Consider the following 19,855-nt stretch of genomic DNA (forward strand, 5'->3'; position numbering starts at 1 on the left):
AGCGTTTTATTCAAAATAGTCAACAGGGTCGCAAGAAGCGTGTTGAAAAAACAAGGCGCAAAATAACTGCCCATGAACTGAGGAAAATCAAGCGTGAAGCTGCCAAGATGCCATTGGCCACCAGTTTTCCATATTTCAGAGCTGCAACATCACTGGAGTGCCAAGAAGAACAAGGTGTGCAATACTCAGGGACATGGCCAAGGTAAGGAAGGCTGAAAAACGACCACCACTGAACAAGACACACAAGATAAAACGTCAAGACAGGGCCAAGAAATATCATAAGACTGATTTTTCTAAGGTTTTATGGACTGATGAAATGAGAGTGAGTCTTGATGGGCCAGATGGATGGGCCCGTGGCTGGATTAGTACAGGGCTGAGAGCTCCACTCCGACTCAGACGCCAGCAAGGTGGAGGTGGGATACTGGTATGGGCTGGTATCATCAAAGATGAGCTTGTGGGACCTTTTCGGGTTGAGGATGGAGTCAAGCTCAACTCCCAGTCCTACTGCCAGTTTCTGGAAGACGCCTTCTTCAAGAAGTAGTACAGGAAGAAGTCAGCATCGTTCAAGAAAAACATGATTTTCATGCAGGACAATGCTCCATCACACGCATCCAAGTACTCCCCTGCGTGGCTGGCCAGAAAAGGTCTAAAAGAAGAAAAAATAATGACATGGCCTCCTTGTTCACCTGATCTTAACCCCATAGAGAACCTTTGGTCCCTCATCAAGTGTGAGATCTACAGGGAGGGAAAACAGTACACCTCTCTGAACAGTGTCTGGGAGGCTGTGGTTGCTGCTGCACGCAATGTTGATCGTGAACAGATCAAGACACTGACAGAATCTATGGATGGCAGGCTTTTGAGTGTCCTCGCAAAGAAAGGTGGTTATATTGGTCACTGATTTGTTTTTGTTTTGTTTTTGAATGCCAGAAATGTATATTTGTAAATTTTGAGTTATATTGGTTTCCCTGGTGAAAATAAATAAGTGAAATGGGTATATATTTGGTTTTTGTTAAGTTGCCTAATAATTATGTACAGTAATAGTCACCTGCACACACAGATATCCTTCTAAGATACTAAAACTAAAAAAGCCGCACTCCAACTTCCAAAAATATTCAGCTTTGATATTTATGAGTCTTTTGTGTACATTGCGAACATAGTTGTTGTTCAATAATAAAATTAATCCTCAAAAATACAACTTGCCTAATAATTCTGCACACCCTGTAGATGCTGGCTTTGAACTATGCACTGATAACAAGCAGAATGGTTCCTCTTCTCTTTAGGCCGGAGGACAAATCGTCCTTAATTTCCAAGACTAATTTCAGATTTAGATTTTCAGAGTAAAACACAGTTCATGCTCAGAGAACAAGCCACTGTAACTGAATCTTATTTTCATGTTTTCTTCTTTCTTTTTTTTTTGTCACTGTTCTTGCACAGTAGATGCAGCAACAAATTATCTTAAGTGAGAATGATTTTCAGATGTGAGTCAGCCCATGCAGTAGTTCCCAAAACAACACAATTGTTTTTGTAATCCACTGATACCATAGGGCCTGGTGTCACAACCAATCATAATTCATTTATGACTTTTGTCATTGCATACATCGATGATAATATTCACAAAGCACTTTGTGGTTTTAAATTATTCAATGCTGTTCCTCACTTGCTAACTATTTGCTTTGAATTTTAAAAGACCAATTTTACTGCTGAAAGACTCCTTGGATGCTCATTTATAATGTAATGTTGCTGACCTGTTATCAGTAAAACTCATTAGCTGCATGATGTTGCACCAGATTTTCTTTATAGCGTCCTAAATTTTAAATGAGCATACAGTAGGTTTATTATCAACAATTAAATATACAGAGTAAATGAGACTTGCATATGCACGCCTGAGCCTCTGACTGGATCGGTGAAGGGTCAGTACCAGATCCTGCATGTGTTATCCTTGCTGCCTGCAGAGGAGCACAAACATAAACAGGTGGTTGCACAGAAGGACAAAGATACCATACATGCTTTTCATCTAACACGTGCGATTAAGCTCTTGTGATGCCTGGTGAAGAAGATTTTATTTACCCCTTATGGCAATGTTTTAACCAAGCAAGGCTATCAATTGAATGTTGGCTTGTCATATGCAGTTTGTCTGTGGATACCTGTTATGATGGCATCACCCTCGTAGTTGAAGACACAGGAGAAGATCTCATCAGTGTGGCCCGCTAGGATTTGAAGGCAGGCTCCAGACTGAACATCCCACAGACGAGCAGTCTTGTCTGAGCTGGCAGTCAGGATCCTGCTGCCCTGGGGGCTGAAGCAGATCTGAGAGGAAAACAGAGAATTATAGAGAATGGCAAAGCTAGCAGAAACACCAGCCCGAGGGGTAAAATGTCAATTTTCAATGTTTCAGCACCATTAAGTCAATTACGGTACGGTACTCACAGTATTATGAGTATTATGGAAATCCTGTAGAAAACTAAAATAAAACTTATTTTATTATAGCCCAAGTTTATCATTCCCTGTATGATAAAGAAGAGATGATTAAATTAAGTTGGTTGTAGACAACCATGACAATAAAATTATTTTATTAAAGCTCTAAATTGAGCACCAAGGAACGACCCCAACAGGAAATGATAACAGACAAAGGCAGGAGGGCAAAGATGGAAGTGGGGACTGACAGGTGCTGAAATGGGGAGAAGATGGATTACAGTTGAGAGAAAAGAGAAAGATGGAATGCACAGGACCATGGTATGCATAAACAAGACCAATGCTTTGTCACACTACCATGTAGTATCCGAATTCTGCAAAAGCTGATGGATATAATCTGAGTTACCAAAAGGTGCATTTTAATGTTACACCTTTGCTTACAACATATACAATATTTTTCTTTGGCAAGACATAAATTGTACTAAAAACACATCTCTCACACTATTTTGCCTGCCATGATAGATCACACGAAGAAAACATATAGAGGGATCAAATTTTACATGATAGTGTACAGTTGTAAAGCTGTATCTCTATGCGATTCACCTGGCCATCATATCAGGGTCCCCTTTCCAAGTGTGATTACAATATAGCATTCATATTCTAGTGGCATATTACAACCTTAATGAAAGAAGAAAAAGCAAAGAGACCATCTTTGGGTTAGGTAAAGTGTTTAGATTCAGTAAGGGTAAAAAATTATAATCTACCATCGCCTGTAAAGGTGTCACACTCTGTCATCTGGATTCTTTCTCTTTAACATTCAAACATGCTGTTAATATGCTGTATACATTTTATAACAAAGTGGATCTTCTGCTAACCTGTCATTTTGCCTTGATGTGGAAGAACAAAGCTAATGAGGTGTCCAGGATGGGAAGGATTCCCTTTTTGAGCAGTGACATTTAAAAACAAAATGTATTTTGAACATGAAAAACACTAAAATTGGTCATAGAAACACAATTTAATCTTTAGAGCCAGTTCCATTTCATTAAGAGTCCATCATTTTTATTTTTCATAAAAAAAGAAAAGGGTAGCAAGGTGAAATAGTACAAGGAGAGGCCTAAACATAATGAAAACGAAAGGAAATTCATGCAGAGTGAGATACTGAAATAGAAGGAGAAATCTGTGAAAAAATGGTTAAGATGCTTGCAGGGGTGTGGAGGGGAGAGGGGGGTGTCCTGTTAGGAAGAGATTAGTGTCATAATCCTCTGGAATCATCCTCCATCCAGCCTTTTTATTTATTTTTTTACTAGCTGTCTGTGTTTCAGTAAACACATACAGAGAACCCCTCTGAGCCAGATCCAGAGGAAAGCATGCTCATGAATAGCAAATGTGGAAAATGAGTTCCATTAAAGAACACGGTCAACAGAGGGCCAAATAAACAAGTATCATGCCAAAGCATGCCCCAGTTTGACTTTACAAATCCACATAACACAAGGTTAACGGTTCTTTTTGAGGATGAGAGATTAAATGCCATGGAATAGTGTAACATTCTCGCTCAAGGTTCAAAGACTGATAACACAAGGTCAGGTCTGGAATGACACAAAACATCCTGAAGCCTGGGCTAGTGTCTCTCCACTTCAGCATCACAATTTATCCCACGTTAGCTAGGTAAACAGGAAACATCCTATTTAAAGCACTGGCAAGGAGAACTGTATCTGAGGAGTTGATGTTACACAAAAGGTTTAAGGTAATTCACAGTTGCCAGTTCTCTGATGCATCTATGATATGGACTTGTGGTAGAAACTAATAAGAAATAATTGGTTGTAAGTAATTATAACATTAATATTTAGATAAACCTCTAATTAAAATTTAAAAGGCCTTATGAATATGTATAATTTACTTGTAACATATTTGTCAAAGTAAGCAATGAACTGGTCATGGCTATGCTGCTCAATGCTATTAACTGGGTTCTTAAAGATTCACGCTTCTGTTGAAACAGATACAACAATTTTACATTCTCATTTAATGTAAGATAGAGGTTACTTGTTTGAATACTTTTATTACTAATTGTTTTAATATTTTTAAAATTTAGAGCAGAAAAAAGCTATTTAAAACACAAGCATTAACTGGCAGAAACTTCAAAGTGAAATTAAATAACTCTTGGGATACACATTTTTGGGTAATTGACATACCTTGAAGACCTCTCCACTGTGTCCTTTTAGCGTCATAAGACACTGATGTGTAGTTGCGTTGAACACCCGTGCTGTACCTTAGAGAGAAGGGGGCAGGTGTCGTTTTTAATCACCATACATTGTACATTTTTCCATGTGAAAATGTAGATTGTTCTGTAAATTACAATTCTGGTATACACAACATTAATAGCTCATTTTAAAATAAAGCATTTAATAATACTGAGTGATGTGATCTTACCATCAGCAGAAGCAGTAGCAATGAGCTGACCACTTAAATCAAAACACACATCCAACACCTCCTCTGTGTGTCCAACTAGGGTGGCTACACACTTCCCACTGACTGCCTCCCACAACTGCAAGAACATTTACAAGTCAGATTCATTTATATGCCATGTTTCATACAACTGTCATAATTGCCAAATTGTGATATCTACTTTCCTGATACTGCTGACTGACTGTGCACCATTGGTTATACACCTTAAAATATGACTTAAGCAATTATGTTATGAAGCTAACAAAATGCAAAAATAGAAATTGTGCAATATTTGGCTAATTATTTATACTCCACCAGAAAGGAAGGAACATAAACCTTAGGAATCAACTGTGCAGCAGGAACTCAGTCAGAAAGAAAAAATTAAACATGATCAAACTGAAATACAAGGAAATCTGAGGTAAAGCCTTTCAACCAGCACATAGATTTCCATCTCAAATAAAGCAGATCAATTTGAAGTCTAAACTTATCTGTTTCTTTGTGTGATTCATTTTAACCAAAGAGTGCTGTATTGAAAATAACAGCAGTGCCCATTCCAACAGAGACTCAAGTGAACAAACACACACTTACAGCCAGCCTGGCTCCATAATATCCTTGTGTGATATAGAATTTCAGCTTCTCGGCTCCTTGGAGCCTCTTTCGTTGTGCTTTTTTTCATTATGCACCAAATGTTTTCACAGTGTGTCTGGACTGCAGGCCAGTTTAGCTTTTGGGCTCTTCAGCTATGGAGCCATGAATTTATGTTTAGAATGTGCTTTGGACCATTGTCTAGCTGAAAAAGGTAAAAGTTTCTTTTTTAAAATAAATAATAGTTTTCTTAAGAGCAGCATGCCACACTAATGACTCCTCCCTAGACTTTCATGTCTGTTTGTAATGTGAAGCCTCTTAAAGGAACAAAGACCACGGCCAGTAATAACTAATCTTTTACTATGTGGTCGTTTGTATAAAAAGTTCTCTTGATTCTTTAAATGTTTTTTTTTTTTTTTGTAGATGAAGAAATACCCCAATTGTAATTCCTGTTGAGAAACATGCTGAGAAAGACATAGCCTCCCTGATGCTCACTTCATACTCACCCATTGTCAGTTAACATGATTAATTGTGAAATGTTCTGCCAAAGTCTTGTTTTCTAGTCTTTTGTTGTCCTTGTCCCAACTTCTCCAAAATTCTAAATATTTCTTGGTTTTGGGATTTAGGGTTTAATGATTTGCTAATCTTGGCATTCTGTGGTATTTACATTTTACACTGCAGTTCTTTTTTTCAGAAGTAGCATGTTGCATAACTAAAATGTATAACTACACAGGTACAAGCACTCAGACGAAAGAGACATAAGCCCTAGAAGTAGAACATGTTCATATGAATACAAACAGCATACAGTTAGCTGTATGAGACAGCTTTGTTTGAGCCGTCTCCCCTCGAGGAATGCAGTGAAGTGGATAATTCTAACTTGTGAGTATGACTCATCTTGGCATAATTAATGAATTGGAATTCAATTCTTCTCCTTGAAATGATGGAGACCTTAGAGAAAGGAGGTTGTGAGAGATGGAAAGAGGATAATAAAGGAGAGCCAGTTTGTATGACAAGGGACATCCCTGTTCTCTATTCTATTGCAGGAGTTTGAATTTTGAAGTCAACGACTATTATTATATTTCATCTGCAGCAGGATACAAATAATATGTCAGATTAAAAACAAAGAAAAAATAATAAATGCATGCGTTAAAGTCATCAGGTGTAAGATCACTCACCTTACAGGTTTTGTCCATGGAACCTGACACTATGAGAGAGCAATCCCAGTTAAACTGAACATTGCTAATTTCTCCCATGTGACCAACCAGAGTGTGAACACGTCTAAGTAAAAAGCAGAAAAACATAGAATTCAGTCAGACATCCACTTTTGTTAGTAAAATCTGTAGGCGTTATAAACGTCTACTGTACAATAAAAAAAAGGGCTTGTGCACAAATGGGTTTATATATTGCAATTACACTGATGTCTGACCTTTTGGAAGCAACATCCCATATAGCAACTGTGTGGTCAAAGGAGCCGGTGAGAAGCTGACTGCCAACTGTGTTAAAGCACAGAGAAAGAACTTCTGCAGTGTGACCCTGGATGGAATAAACAGGAGAAAAAAAGCATCATTCTTCCCTGGGTAACTTAGATTCTTTCTCATAATTTCACTTTCGGTCTCTTTCTACAATGAGACCGACAGGCCAAAAGATGGAGATTTAAAAAAAAAAGGCAATGCCACTGATTGAACAATTCAATTTTAATTTTCTAAATATTAGTAAAGCTTCTATGCTCCAATGATTGCTGTCAGCATGACTGATTTTTCATGATGTAAGGTGCTAAAAGAACAGCGAGCACTGCTCCTCACTGAGATAGAGCCAGCCTACAAGTCACACTATGAACCCACGTTCAAAGTCCTCATCAAAGAGGACTTACTATTCCCCCAAGGATGCCTTAATAAGAAGTTACAGTTGAATTCTCCATTTGATAATTCATGGTTAAATGATAAAAATATGGGGCAGGAGCTGCAATTTACAGCATTCAGCTTAGTAACAACTGTGTCACAATACAATAAAACACAAGACAGTCAAGGGAATATACAGTAGTAGATTGGCACAGAAGAGATAACTCACAGTCAGTGTGGCCACCTCCATCCCACTCTTCACATCCCACAGCTTGGCAGTGGCATCCATACTTCCTGTGGCCACCAGTGTACTCTGAGGGTTGAATGCCAAGCACACCTACCCAACAAAATAAATTCATACAACTTATAGTTGCATTTGTTTTATTGTGGTGCACAACTTAATACAGTATGGCTCAGATGTATTTATTAAGTGTGATGCCAAAGCTGCACTATTTATTCTCTGCAGTTTGACAGGACAGCTTGCTCTGGACCTGATAAAGCATTGCTCAAAGTATAACAATGTGCATGAATACTGACTACACACAGAAAGATATACAGAAGCACCTATGATAGTACCTGATTAAAAAGTGAAGATAACTGTATAAACAGATGGTCATACATACAATTTCTGCACGGTGTCCTCGGAAATTGTGAAAGCATTTGCCAGTCTCTGCGCACCATAGTCTGCAGGTCTTATCAAAAGAGCCTGTGGCAATCTTGTCTCTAAGATTAATGAAGAGGAAGAAAAGCAAGAAAAGCTGATTTTATTTGGAATATCAAATAGTGTGGAAAAATTCTTATCTTCTGCCAAAGTTTAGCTGAAATAGCTCATTACCCATAGGGGTTGTTGAATGCAATTGCATATACCACATTTTTGTGACCCTCTAGTGTGTTTAGTTCTGTGGCAGAGGCTGTATCCCAAACTCTACAAGTCCTGTCATAACTCCCAGTTATGAACCTGCATGGCGTGAGAGAGAAGAAAAAAACAAACAAAAAATAACTAAACAAAAAAAAAACAGACATTAATCTTCTCAATGCTGAAGTATCTAACTATTTGCAGGGTTGGTTAGAGTTAGGCCTAATGAGTATGTATAATTTGATATCTTTAAAATTAATTTTAAATGCGTCAACCCTGTAAAACCACACTTCCAGAAGGTGGAGTCACTTAGACACAACGTCCCTGAGGAGCCAGAAGTGATGGATAAGCATGGAACAAGCCTGGAGGAAGATATCATGGACCATGATGGTGGCCACTACAGCCCTACTTTGGAAAAGTTGCAGGAAGTCCTACACTTCCAGTTGTTTGCTTTTCTCATTTTGAGAGTAACAACAACAAAAGCTTTCAAACTGTGAAATACAAAAAAATTAAAACAAAATGTAACCCTAATACTTCTTCAATATTTGCAGAAACCTTGACAGTAGTGACAGCCTCTGAAGCTTCTCTTGTGGCTATCTAGTAGCTTTGTGCACTTTACAGGTTAAAGTTTCTGTCACTTTTCGCTTGTTTTTTTGATCCAAGCTTGTATAAGTTTGCATGAGTCGTTTTTGCGTGGCTGATTACTGTCTAGTTTAAAACAGTCCTTCTCATAATTTGTGCTGTTGTATGTTTGCTTAAACTGTTATCCTGCTGAGCTGCACAGTGGTGGTTACCTTGGTTAAGGTGTTCTGTCGAAACGTAACATTGCGGGCTGAATTTATAGGTATATCTGTCCATCTGTGCTACCCCACCAGAAGAGAATACTGTGCGTATTTTTCGTACAATTCCTAGTTTTAAAATGATTAAATGATTAAAAATCATTAATCTACATATTTGTGGATTAATGATCTTTAAGGGAGGTACCTTTTAGATATGATCTTGAAATAACGTTTCCGTGTGGAGCCCCTTTTGTTCCAATGTGCAGCGCATGGTATGTGTTGAAACCACCTTTCCAGATTGCTCCAGGACTCTCTAAAACTCTCTTGAGTTGTATTTCATTGAGTACTTCATTAAGTTTTTCTTTTTTGATGCCATGACCTGGAGGTGTATTTTATAATAAATCGACCTCTAACATCCAGACATTCCAGTGCCATAAAACTTTAATTTAGAGGTTCACCCAGCTGATGTGAGAGCTTGAAATGTAATAAATGTGAGCCACACTTATGTTATTTTGTTCAATAAAAACCTTAAACTCATTATTGTATTTCCACCGTTGTGTACATAGCACATCCTGTGTTCATAATTTTTTTTTAAATACATTAAAATGTCTTTATGTCATCTAAATATTCTTGTAAACAAAATTTGGTCATCTCCATTTTTCTATAAAGATATTGAAATTGTTATGCCTGGAGTTCAGGGGTACCAAGAAATCTGACCAACATTTCATGTAATAAACTCACCTTGATCCAGATTTGTCAAAAGCAACATTTGTCAGTGGCAGTACGTGTGCCTTAAGCTCCTACAAAAAGAAAGGTGAGACAGATAAATGAAACTTTGAAGGCACTATGCTTATTCATTTAATTAATTTTGAAAATGAACCATATAATTTCCACATCTATAATAAATCTATGATAATCATAAGAGTATATGTCCCATCTGACATACAAGTTGTGGAATGATTTTATTTTTTTAATTTATTTGTTTTCTTATTCAGAGAATAAGGTGAATCTTCCAGAAGTTTGAGCAACAAACAAATAAAATTAAAATCGTCTGTTCTCTGGCCAACTAATTAACTACATCAAAGATCTGGAGAAAAGGGTCTGCTAAAATGACTGTAGAATCTGTCTAGCTGTGTTTAGTGCCTTCTATAAAAGACTAAGAAACTAAGACTAAGATTTTAGGGACATTTCCTCCAATTAAACAACATAGTAACTAAACCATAACTGTTCTCAAGTGCCTCTTTAGAGCCCTGACTACTGATGTCACAACTCAAACTCATTCATGTCCACAAATCTACCAATGGGCCCCAGATCTTAATACTCTAATGGAGGATGAATTCATGCTATTTCACTGCATACAAATGGCATGTCAAAGATGTGAATTTTGTGTCTGACCTTGCAAAAGCAGAACCTGTGGTGGTCCTGCTGGCCTTGTTTCTGCTGGAGTTTGATAACCAGTTCTTTGACCTGTTCAGTCCGGGACTCCGTAATCAGAGGCTCTGATTGCTTGATCTCTGCCACCAATTTATCTGGATTTGTTCTTTAGAGTGAGAGAAGTTTTTCAACATACTTTCACATTTCAAATGGCAATAATATAAAAAAAAATGTTTAAATAAAAGTAAAGCAAAAATATCAAATATGGGATTACTAGGCACTAACAATGAAAAAAAATATTCTCTAAAGTCAATTCTCAGTGTTCTTTTTTTTAACCCAAGTAATTTCTATTTATATCAAGCATTGGGTCATTCCAGAATTAGAGGACATTTTGGGTTTAAAAACCTTTTAAAAATACTTTTTATTTTAAGTTTTGTTTTTTGTTTTGTTTTGTTTTTTTGTATATTTTTTTCTGTACATGCTGTTAGCATAAATCTTGATTAGGGATTTCCTGTGTCATTCATGCAGGGTTGCAAACAACTCAAAGATTATTTAATTTTTTTTTCTCATCTCAATGATATAAGTTTCTTTATGTTTGTTTGTTTTGTAACATCCTACTGTTATTGTCTGAATAGGGGAAAAAGAAGAAGAAAAAGAAATACCCCTTATAGGGCTGCACACATGTGGGACAACTTCTACACACTATTACAATTATTTATGATTTGTTGAGTATTAAATTAACTATTTCAATAATAAAAGAGAAAACACCTAGACAAGATCATACAAAAAGGTGCATTAAAACCTTATTCCAGTGGTTATATTTCACATGCAAGTTTGTCATTTAAAAGATAGGAAAGATGAATCTATGTGGTAGTTTGAATAATATTTTGGAACATATTTTTCATCAACTATATTTACTTTTTTTCTCAAGACAAGTGTAACTTACACAAGCAGTGCATGTGTTGTACTGTGCACGGATTACTTGAAATTCTACAGGTGGGACGTGAAATGTCCTCCAGCTCTGGAATGAACCGACTGTCGTTCCTGAGGGAAATTTAGGTTGCAGTGTAGCATCGAAAATATTGCGATAATAAATGTGAGTGTTATACAGCTCACTGCCAGTTAATCAAAAAAGTTATCTTAACGGTAAAAGATACAACTCACGCACTCTGGTGTCAAGTCCAAAAGATCGATTGACTTTGTGCACAAATGTCCTCCTTTCTCATATTCCAGGATTATGCCTGAAGGCAGAAGTAACTGCAGTCATGTAAAACCACCTACTGACCCGCTGCATTTAAAGACGCATGACTAGCACAACTTTAGGTCGCTAACCCAAACCAGGCTAGCTAAACTTCTAGTTTTACAGTTCCGTTTAGGAACTCGTTAAACGGACTAAAGAAAACTAACAGGAAGTAACTATTAACATTAAAAAAAACTACGAAATGCTTTCATGTTGCTTTAATAAGAGATATAAATTGGTTCAAAATAAATAACTTCTGTTACCTGGCGGATAATATCTGAGAAGAAAGCGCTTGAGTCTCATTTCTTGACCCTGTTTCTGAAAAAAAAAAAACTGTCAACAGACCGTTGCTATGGTGACCTCAGCGCGTGCACAGATCACCCAGGCAAAATACCAACAAAACAAAGTGCAGTTATGCAGAAGGCCTATTACTCCAATTTTTTTATATGACCTTTTCTTTTCATTTTGAAAATAAATTAATTAATGGCTGGGCAAAAAATATATTTAATTAATAAATGGAAATTTAAAAAAAAGAAAAAAATGTCGATGTCTTATGCATATGAGATACAAAAAAATTAAATAGATAAATAATAATAATAATAATAATGGGTCAAAAAGCTCCATCTCCAAGCTCCAAACATGTTTTGCCTGTAACAAGATATACCAGAAACAAAACACTCAAATATAAAAACAAAACTATGCATACAGCGTACAGTGCACTTAAAAGCATCTATCTAGCTGTGTGAACAGATTTGGTTGGTAATAAGGGATGGTATTTAAAAGTGGTGTATGTGATGTGTTCTCTTATTACTGTAAAGGCTTGCACTTATTTCAGCACATCTAACCAAGCTTTCGGTTCCCCAACAGGTCAAAGTCTATTGCTCACAAATCCTGACTAGGGCATGTGTAGATCATAAAGATTATGTGTTTATATATTGTGACTGATGATTAGAGATAGCTTGAACCAAGCTGGTGCTCCGGTAGCTCCTTTGGAAATCTGAACCAAAGAAAACCTCCTAACTGTGCTGAGGTAAAAACATGGACTGTTGGGTAAATCTGAAGTTATCTGGATGGGTTTATCCCACCACAGTCCTGTCACTCTATGGCTTTTTTGCTAACTGCAGAGTAGCAGAGCCATTCCTGACACCATACCTTATTGGACCACAAAAGAACATCTCTGAAGAGGTGGTAAGGACCGGACACATGCTTGTGTGTAATTATGTATATAGCATGTATCTTTTATTGAAATAGTAATAGCTCTTAAGTTGTGGCTGACAGATAATCATTGCACAGACATAAAGAATCAGCAATCATTTTCTCTATTGTCTCTTACTTCCCACAGGTGACCAACTATTTGTTTCCTATCTGGACATACTCCTACCTGGCTTTCCTGTTCCCAGTTTTCTTTTTGACTGACTTCCTAAGGTACAAGCCTGTCATTGTGGTGCAGGGGCTGTGTCTTGTCACAAACTATATTCTACTCTGCTTTGCCCCAGGTCTCCTTGCTATGACCTTCCTTCAGGTCAGTAGGAAACTAATTTCAGAAGTTATTGCACATATTTCAAAAGTATTTCCCCACTTGAAGCTTAAAATAGATCTACACATATAATGTCTGAGTTCATAATTGATTGATATTGTATGATAAAAGGTAAAAAGGCTTTATGCAGAACTACGCTTCTCATTAAAAATGCTTCATCTAATCAAAAGGTCAACTATGCAGTAGTGACCTCCACAGAGGTGGCCTACTTCTCCTACATTTACAGCATGATCCCAGTTGAGAATTATCAGAGGGCTACTGGTTACCTGCGCAGTGCCATGTTGACTGGATATACATTTGGTGCCAGTCTCGGTCAAATACTTGTTTCCCTTGCAGGTACGACATCAAACACTGAAATGAATATTAATTGGATTGAAAAAAAGTTGAAATTGCATTTATTTTTCCTTGATACCACTTAAGAGAACTCATAATAATCTGCTGAGTCTTCCTGCTTTTCCTTAATGCATGACAGATAACAACTGCAAAGAAAATAATAAAGATGCACTGAACTGTGCTACAAAATTTAAGCAAATGCTGATGCTTTATTATAATCAACAGGACTGGACTACTTCTACATCAATGTTTTAACTCTGGGGATTGTAAGTATATCTTTTCTCATTTCCTTCTGGTTGCCAATGCCCAAAAGAAGCATGTTCTTCAAAGGGAACAGAGCTGGGGAATCGCAGTCCCAGATGGAGGGAGCACTTGGAGACAACGTCCCTGAAGAGCCAGCAGTGATGGATAAGGATGGAACAAGCCTGGGGGAAAATAAGATGGAGCATGATGGCTGGTGCAGCAGGCAAAATGTGCACACTGCAGTCCATCTACTTTGGAAAAGTTTCAGGGAATCCTACTCTTCCAGGTGTTTTCTTTTTCTCATTTTGATACTGATCCCACTTTGAGTTCAGAGCATGTGCGCAAATACACTGCAACAAATTACCCCATTATTACTAATTGTGGCATTTTTCTATAAATTATTCACATGGTAGTAGCCTTGTAATTACAGTTATGATAGTAATCTGTTGTTGTGATTTTCCCCATCTAGGCATTTAATCTACTGGTCCCTGTGGTGGGCTCTGGCTACAGCTGGCTATGTGCAGATCTTTAACTACATCCAGCTCTTGTGGAACCATGTAGAACCATCTGCCACGTCATCTGTCTACAATGGAGGAGTGGAGGCTGCATGCTCTGTTGTTGGTAAACTTTATAGTTTTTATCTCAATGAATTTTTTTTTTTTTTTTTGGAAAAAAAAAAAATCACTAACTATATCCACTAAGCAAATTAAGCCTTCCAAAAGCATTATCATGTGTTGTAGTATCATTTAAACCAACCATAACATAATATCTGGGTTAAGGCTAATGTTAAGATGTTTCACTATAAATGAAATCTTTTAGAAAGCTGCTTTTTACAGCACAATTTAACAATAAAACAGAAGATTAATGGAAACAGAATACTGCTTAGCTTTACCGCATGTTAAACTTGAGTTGGGAGTTTAATAAAACCAGGGAAAAAGAGAAGATGGCAATCCCAATATATGAGCAGAGTAACATTTAACAGTGTTGTTAAAAGCTGCCATGTCGGATGGCACACAGATGTCTAAAAGGTTATAATTAAAAGAAACCAAGCTTGCTGTGCCTGGTTATATGTGATGATGCATTAAATAGAAACTGTGATTTTCAAAGGGAATAGCAGCACCAGGGTCATTGTAGTTTGTGCCCATCCTGCCTCAGCATGAAAGGAGAAAGAGTAATTGCTTCAATTAAGAAGATAGTCAAAACTTAATGGATCATCTGATTACTGCTAATAGTTTAGTGCAAAAGCAAGTGGGTGCAAGTGCTTCATCAAACCACGATGTGGAGGCCAGAGCAGGCTCGTGTGTGTAAAGGATTTTGTTTATACCAACATTCAGGAAAAAAAAGATGACAGCTTACTGAATGATGTACAACAAAACAGTGGAGGTGTTATACCCTGAACGCCAGATTAACTGCTTCGTGTTTCTCCTTCAGGTGCTGCAGCAGCTTTCTCTGCGGGCTTCATCCAGATCAGCTGGGCTGTGTGGGGAGAGCTGGCATTGGGGCTGTTCTCAGCTGCAGGGGCAGCTGCAGTGTTTCTGATGGCATTCACCAGTAATATCTGGGTCTGCTATGCTGGATATGTGATATTCAAATCCTGCTACATGTTCCTCATCACCATCACAGCGTAAGCTCACCAATAAGGTTCTCTATATATGTGTTAAATCTCTGTTTTAGAATAAATAATTATCCATAGATAGTCATTAAAAGCCAAAAAAGTAGTTAAACATGATCAAAACTGGCAACCCAAGATAAGAAATATATTTGATATACAGTGGAAAATATTAAATATTTAGATCTGATGAAAAAACAAATGCTTGCATAATCATCTACTTTTAAAATATTGACTCTTTTTCTTTATTCCTTTTTTTTTTTCTTCTTCTTCTTTTACTTTCATTATTGAATTTGTAATCACAATCAAAAATAACCATCAGTAACTCCCCTTGACCATACATATCTATATCTGATAATGTATGCTGGACCTCACATAAATATATTGTTTGTGTAGATTTCAGATAGCGTCTAACCTCTCCATGGAGTGCTATGCTTTGACATTTGGGATCAACACTTTCATAGCCCTCTCACTACAGACCATCATCACAGGCACTGTCGTTGATGAAGCTGCACTGGGACTGGACATAGTGACACAGGTATATTTCTATTCACATCTTGCATTATTACTTACATTTTTAATGGCAACACAATAAGCTTTTACAGGAACAATCTAACATAAATCTAAAAATTAAAGCAGTATGAATTTTATTTTAGCTTAAATATGAGCAAAGAGTGACATCTGGTGGTGATTATTAACTGTTACAGACATGTTTGATACTGGTTAATCTTTGAGATGAATAATATATTGCTCTTTGTAGTTCATCGTATATGGCAGCTACTATGCTGCCATCTCACTGCTCTTTTTATTACGAGGGACCTACACTGCCTGTGTAAATCAGCGCCTTCCTCAGCACACGGAAGCCAAAGAACAGGAATCCAGTGTGGGGTGATCTCTGCTCAACGTTTATGACATGTTTTAATAAAAACAATTGTGCATATAAAGCATTACTGTCCTTTATTTTCTGACTGACTGGGTGTTTTCAGTAATATTTAACTTATTATCTCAAAAGTCTAAGGAGTAAGTCGCATAGAACAATAAAATGCAATAATTGCTGATGTGTATGAATGATTAAGTCAAGAGATTAAGGTTCACAATCGTGTTGATCTTTGACCGGGTTGTTGATTGACGCACTGAGGCAACTTCAGTTTTTTCCCTGGGAAGTAGGCAAGACAAAAGGTGCTGCACACCATGAGGATGTAAACACACCTGAAACAGGTTGAAGAATATGGAGGCAGTGAAGAGATGGAGGTCAGACTGGAGGTATCCCACAACTCTGCTATGCATCTATGGATTTTTTAGTTCAGTTAAGCCGTTGGAGCCTTTCCTCATACCATACCTGACAGGACCCGACAAGAATCTGACAACTGAACAGGTACAAAAGCAAAGAGGTAAAACTAAATGACTTCAACATAAATAATCACACAAAAAAGATGTACTGTTAAATATACATGAAAAAGGCAATCAAGTATTTAAGTGTATGTATGTATGTATATATACATATATATATACATACATACTGGCTGGTCCAATAAATATCTAGAGCATGATTGTTGTGTTTTGCAATATTGCCTTTCTCACCATTTTCACAAGTTCATAAGAAATCATACTAATATACAATTTTTTAGGTGTGGCCTATTTCCTAAGACTAACTTGTGCCTGAATTATGGGGGGAAAATATGTAGGACAGTTTCATGAGACAAAACATAATTAATCATCTCTCAAACATGGTGGAAGCAGTGATGGTACAAGCATTTATGGCTGCCACTGGAACTGAGTAATGGTTTTTTAGTGATTTTGTGATTGCTGATAGGCATAAGATGGCTATCTGTATTTTCTGTCCCATCTGACATATTCTCAGTGAGCCTGCTTTTTACTTACTAAAGATACAAGCAGAAAAACAAAAAACCCACTGGGAAGAAGCTGCTGTAATGGGTTAACAATATATCTCAGGGAGGGCAACAGTTGGTGGCATACATTAGCTCCAGAGTTTAGGCAGTTATTGACAACAACATTTTTGAAACCAAATGTTAAAACAATCCTTTCTTTTATTATTATTATGTAAGCTTGACCAATTAATTTTAAATCAATGAAAATGGATCATGCTAAAATAAAATCAAGGCTTGAGTTAAAGCTAAAAATCTGCATATAACTGAGATATTGACTGCTTTATTTCAAATTCACTGTAATGGTGTAAAGAGGAAAAAAAAACAAAAAAAAAACATCACTGTCATAAGGAAAGTGCAATGCCTCATAATCATTATAACCCCTGCCATACTGTCTTCTCGACAGGTTAACAGTCAGATTTTCCCGGTGTGGACATATTCCTACCTGTCTGTGCTGGTGCCGGTGTTTCTGCTCACTGACTGGCTGCGTTACAAGCCAGTGGTGGTGTTCCAGGGTGTTATCCTCTTCATCACTACAGCACTGCTAAGATGGACAGGAAGCGTATCAGCCATGCAGGCCATGCAATTCTCCTATGGGGTTGTGACAGCCAGCGACGTTGCTTATTTCTCATACATTTACAGGTCATGCTCTCTATCTCAAAGTACAGTCTGATGACATGGGTTTGAACTGTGCATATTGGAACAGCCCTGACAACTTACACAGCCTTTGCCACTGTATTTCTTTGCAGTGTGGTAGATCTGAAGAGATACCGGAGGGCCACATCTTACACTCGCAGTGTCCAGCTCCTGGGATACACAATAGGCTCTGTGCTGGGTCAGCTGCTCGTCAGCTTCAACCTCATGTCCTACAACAACATCCTAGATTTTACTTTGGTTCTCACTGCTATCGCTCTCTTCACCTCCTGCTTCCTGCCTATGCCACAGCAGAGCATGTTCTTCCACCGACAACACTCAGCACAGAAACCAGCAATGGCAGAAACAAGGGAGCATGGAGATGGAGCGACGGATGCAGAAGGAAGCTCAAGATCAAGCACATCCCTGGAAGAAATGAAGGAAGAAAAGGTGGTGGGAGGAAAAACAGAGGATGATAAAGAGAAGGAGCCAAGAGCTGAAAATGCTAATGAACCTGGAGGCAGACAGAGCTGCAGCCAAGTTATCCTCCAACTATGGAGGGACTTCCGCCAGTGTTATTCTTCCAGACAGCTGCTATACTGGTCACTGTGGTGGGCAATGGCCACATGTGGATATAACCAGACTGCCAACTATGTGCAGGTCAGTAATGAAGTAATCAAAAAGGAAAAACTAAAAGCTTTCATTTTTCTTAAGTAACTGACCTGAAGTGCAAAACACAACATTAGACAAGAAAGATATAAAACAAACACAAGAAGCCACTATAAAGATGAGATCAAACTCATGTAGCAACCTGAATTGTCAAATGTAGTTTGACAATGTTTAATCTATATTAAACAAGTGTTAAAGTGTAATCTGAAATAGAAAAAAAAAAATCCACTAATGATAATTGCCTCTACTCTTTTCATCCTCAACTGCAAATAAAGAGGCCTCAGTAAAGACATCCTACTCTTCCAGCTTCTGTATTCATATTTAATAATTACACAAGGTCACTTTAACATCATGCGCAGTCAGCATTTGGATTTATAATGCCTATGATCTACGCTGCAGGTACTGTGGGAGCATGTGCAGCCTTCTCAGAACTTCAGCATTTACAATGGAGGTGTGGAAGCAGCGTCCAATCTATTAAGTAAGCAATATCAGAGGTTTCAGTGAGCAAAATGCAGACTAAAACTAAAACCCTGAAGAAAATGGAGAATGAAGGGGACTGATAAACAGTTTATGTATACTTAATCATCTGTGCTATACTGGCATGTTTTACAGGTGCAGCCACAGCCTATGGTATAGGCTTCACTGAGGTGAGATGGGAGCAGTGGGGGGAACTGGCCCTGGGTGGTTTTTCTGGACTTGGGGGAGCTGCACTTTTCCTCATGACCTTCACAGGCAACATCTGGGTCTGCTATGGCGGTTACATACTTTTTAAGTGTCTCTACATGCTGCTGATAACAATAGCCATGTAAGATGATTGTCTTTTACAGGGTTATTTTAGTGTAAATTAAAAAAAAAAAAAAAAAAAAGGAAAAGCGAAGTTAAATAACATGCTAAAAAAAACTTTTCTAGGTATCAGATTGCTACTGGCCTGTCAATGGAAAGATATGCACTGATCTTTGGGGCAAACAGCTTTGGAGCGCTGGTTCTTCAGACAGTGATCACATCTGTTGTGGTTGACAGTCGAGGGCTTGGCCTCGCCATCATTCCTCAGGTAACCTATCTGGTCACAATAACATGCTCCGAGATGTCTGTATGGTGTCTATAACTTTTAAATTATGTGCTTTTCTTGCAGTTCATCATATATGCAAGCTACTTCTCGACCATCTCTGTTGTTTTTTCACTCCGGGGACTATTTAGTATTTGGAGAACACATAGAGACAAAAAAGAGGAAATCGCTGCAAGCAAAACAGAAATTGGGGTCTGTGAAGAACACAGATTTTGAAAACAATGACACTGCAAAGTGATTTCATTGATTTACACTGGCTTTCTAACAGTTTAAAGTAAAGAAAAAAACTCCAAATTACTAACTGAATTATTAGTTTTTTCCTATAGATGCATAGAAATGAATGCTTTGGTCAT

General features: G+C 37.6%; 3 protein-coding genes across 3 annotated transcripts; 2 read left to right on the plus strand and 1 right to left on the minus strand.

Annotated features, from left to right (window-relative positions):
• Positions 1–1,227: 1,227 nt before the first annotated feature.
• daw1 (dynein assembly factor with WDR repeat domains 1) lies at positions 1,228–11,852 on the minus strand. The gene is made up of 13 exons (XM_041995591.1): positions 11,790–11,852; positions 11,455–11,527; positions 10,308–10,452; positions 9,654–9,712; positions 8,113–8,235; positions 7,901–8,000; positions 7,507–7,614; positions 6,866–6,972; positions 6,615–6,717; positions 4,840–4,954; positions 4,602–4,678; positions 2,145–2,307; positions 1,228–1,946 (listed from the first exon to the last, which is right to left on the minus strand). Exons 1-13 carry the CDS (start codon positions 11,827–11,829, stop codon positions 1,912–1,914), a joined length of 1,248 nt encoding a protein of 415 aa, XP_041851525.1. The 5' UTR covers positions 11,830–11,852; the 3' UTR covers positions 1,228–1,911.
• A 651-nt stretch (positions 11,853–12,503) lies between these two features.
• On the plus strand, positions 12,504–16,140 carry slc19a3b (solute carrier family 19 member 3b). Its single transcript, XM_041994017.1, has 8 exons — positions 12,504–12,714; positions 12,869–13,048; positions 13,234–13,399; positions 13,622–13,925; positions 14,109–14,260; positions 15,071–15,263; positions 15,645–15,786; positions 16,009–16,140. The coding sequence occupies exons 1-8, from the start codon at positions 12,565–12,567 to the stop codon at positions 16,138–16,140; spliced, it is 1,419 nt and encodes a 472-aa protein (XP_041849951.1). The 5' UTR covers positions 12,504–12,564.
• Positions 16,141–16,476: 336 nt separating this feature from the next.
• On the plus strand, positions 16,477–19,842 carry slc19a3a (solute carrier family 19 member 3a). Its single transcript, XM_041994661.1, has 7 exons — positions 16,477–16,623; positions 17,541–17,776; positions 17,884–18,427; positions 18,836–18,914; positions 19,049–19,241; positions 19,346–19,487; positions 19,569–19,842. The coding sequence occupies exons 1-7, from the start codon at positions 16,477–16,479 to the stop codon at positions 19,716–19,718; spliced, it is 1,491 nt and encodes a 496-aa protein (XP_041850595.1). The 3' UTR covers positions 19,719–19,842.
• The last annotated feature ends 13 nt before the right edge of the window (positions 19,843–19,855 follow it).

Source organism: Melanotaenia boesemani, chromosome 9 (genome assembly GCF_017639745.1).
Source record: "Melanotaenia boesemani isolate fMelBoe1 chromosome 9, fMelBoe1.pri, whole genome shotgun sequence".
Taxonomy (NCBI): domain Eukaryota; kingdom Metazoa; phylum Chordata; class Actinopteri; order Atheriniformes; family Melanotaeniidae; genus Melanotaenia; species Melanotaenia boesemani.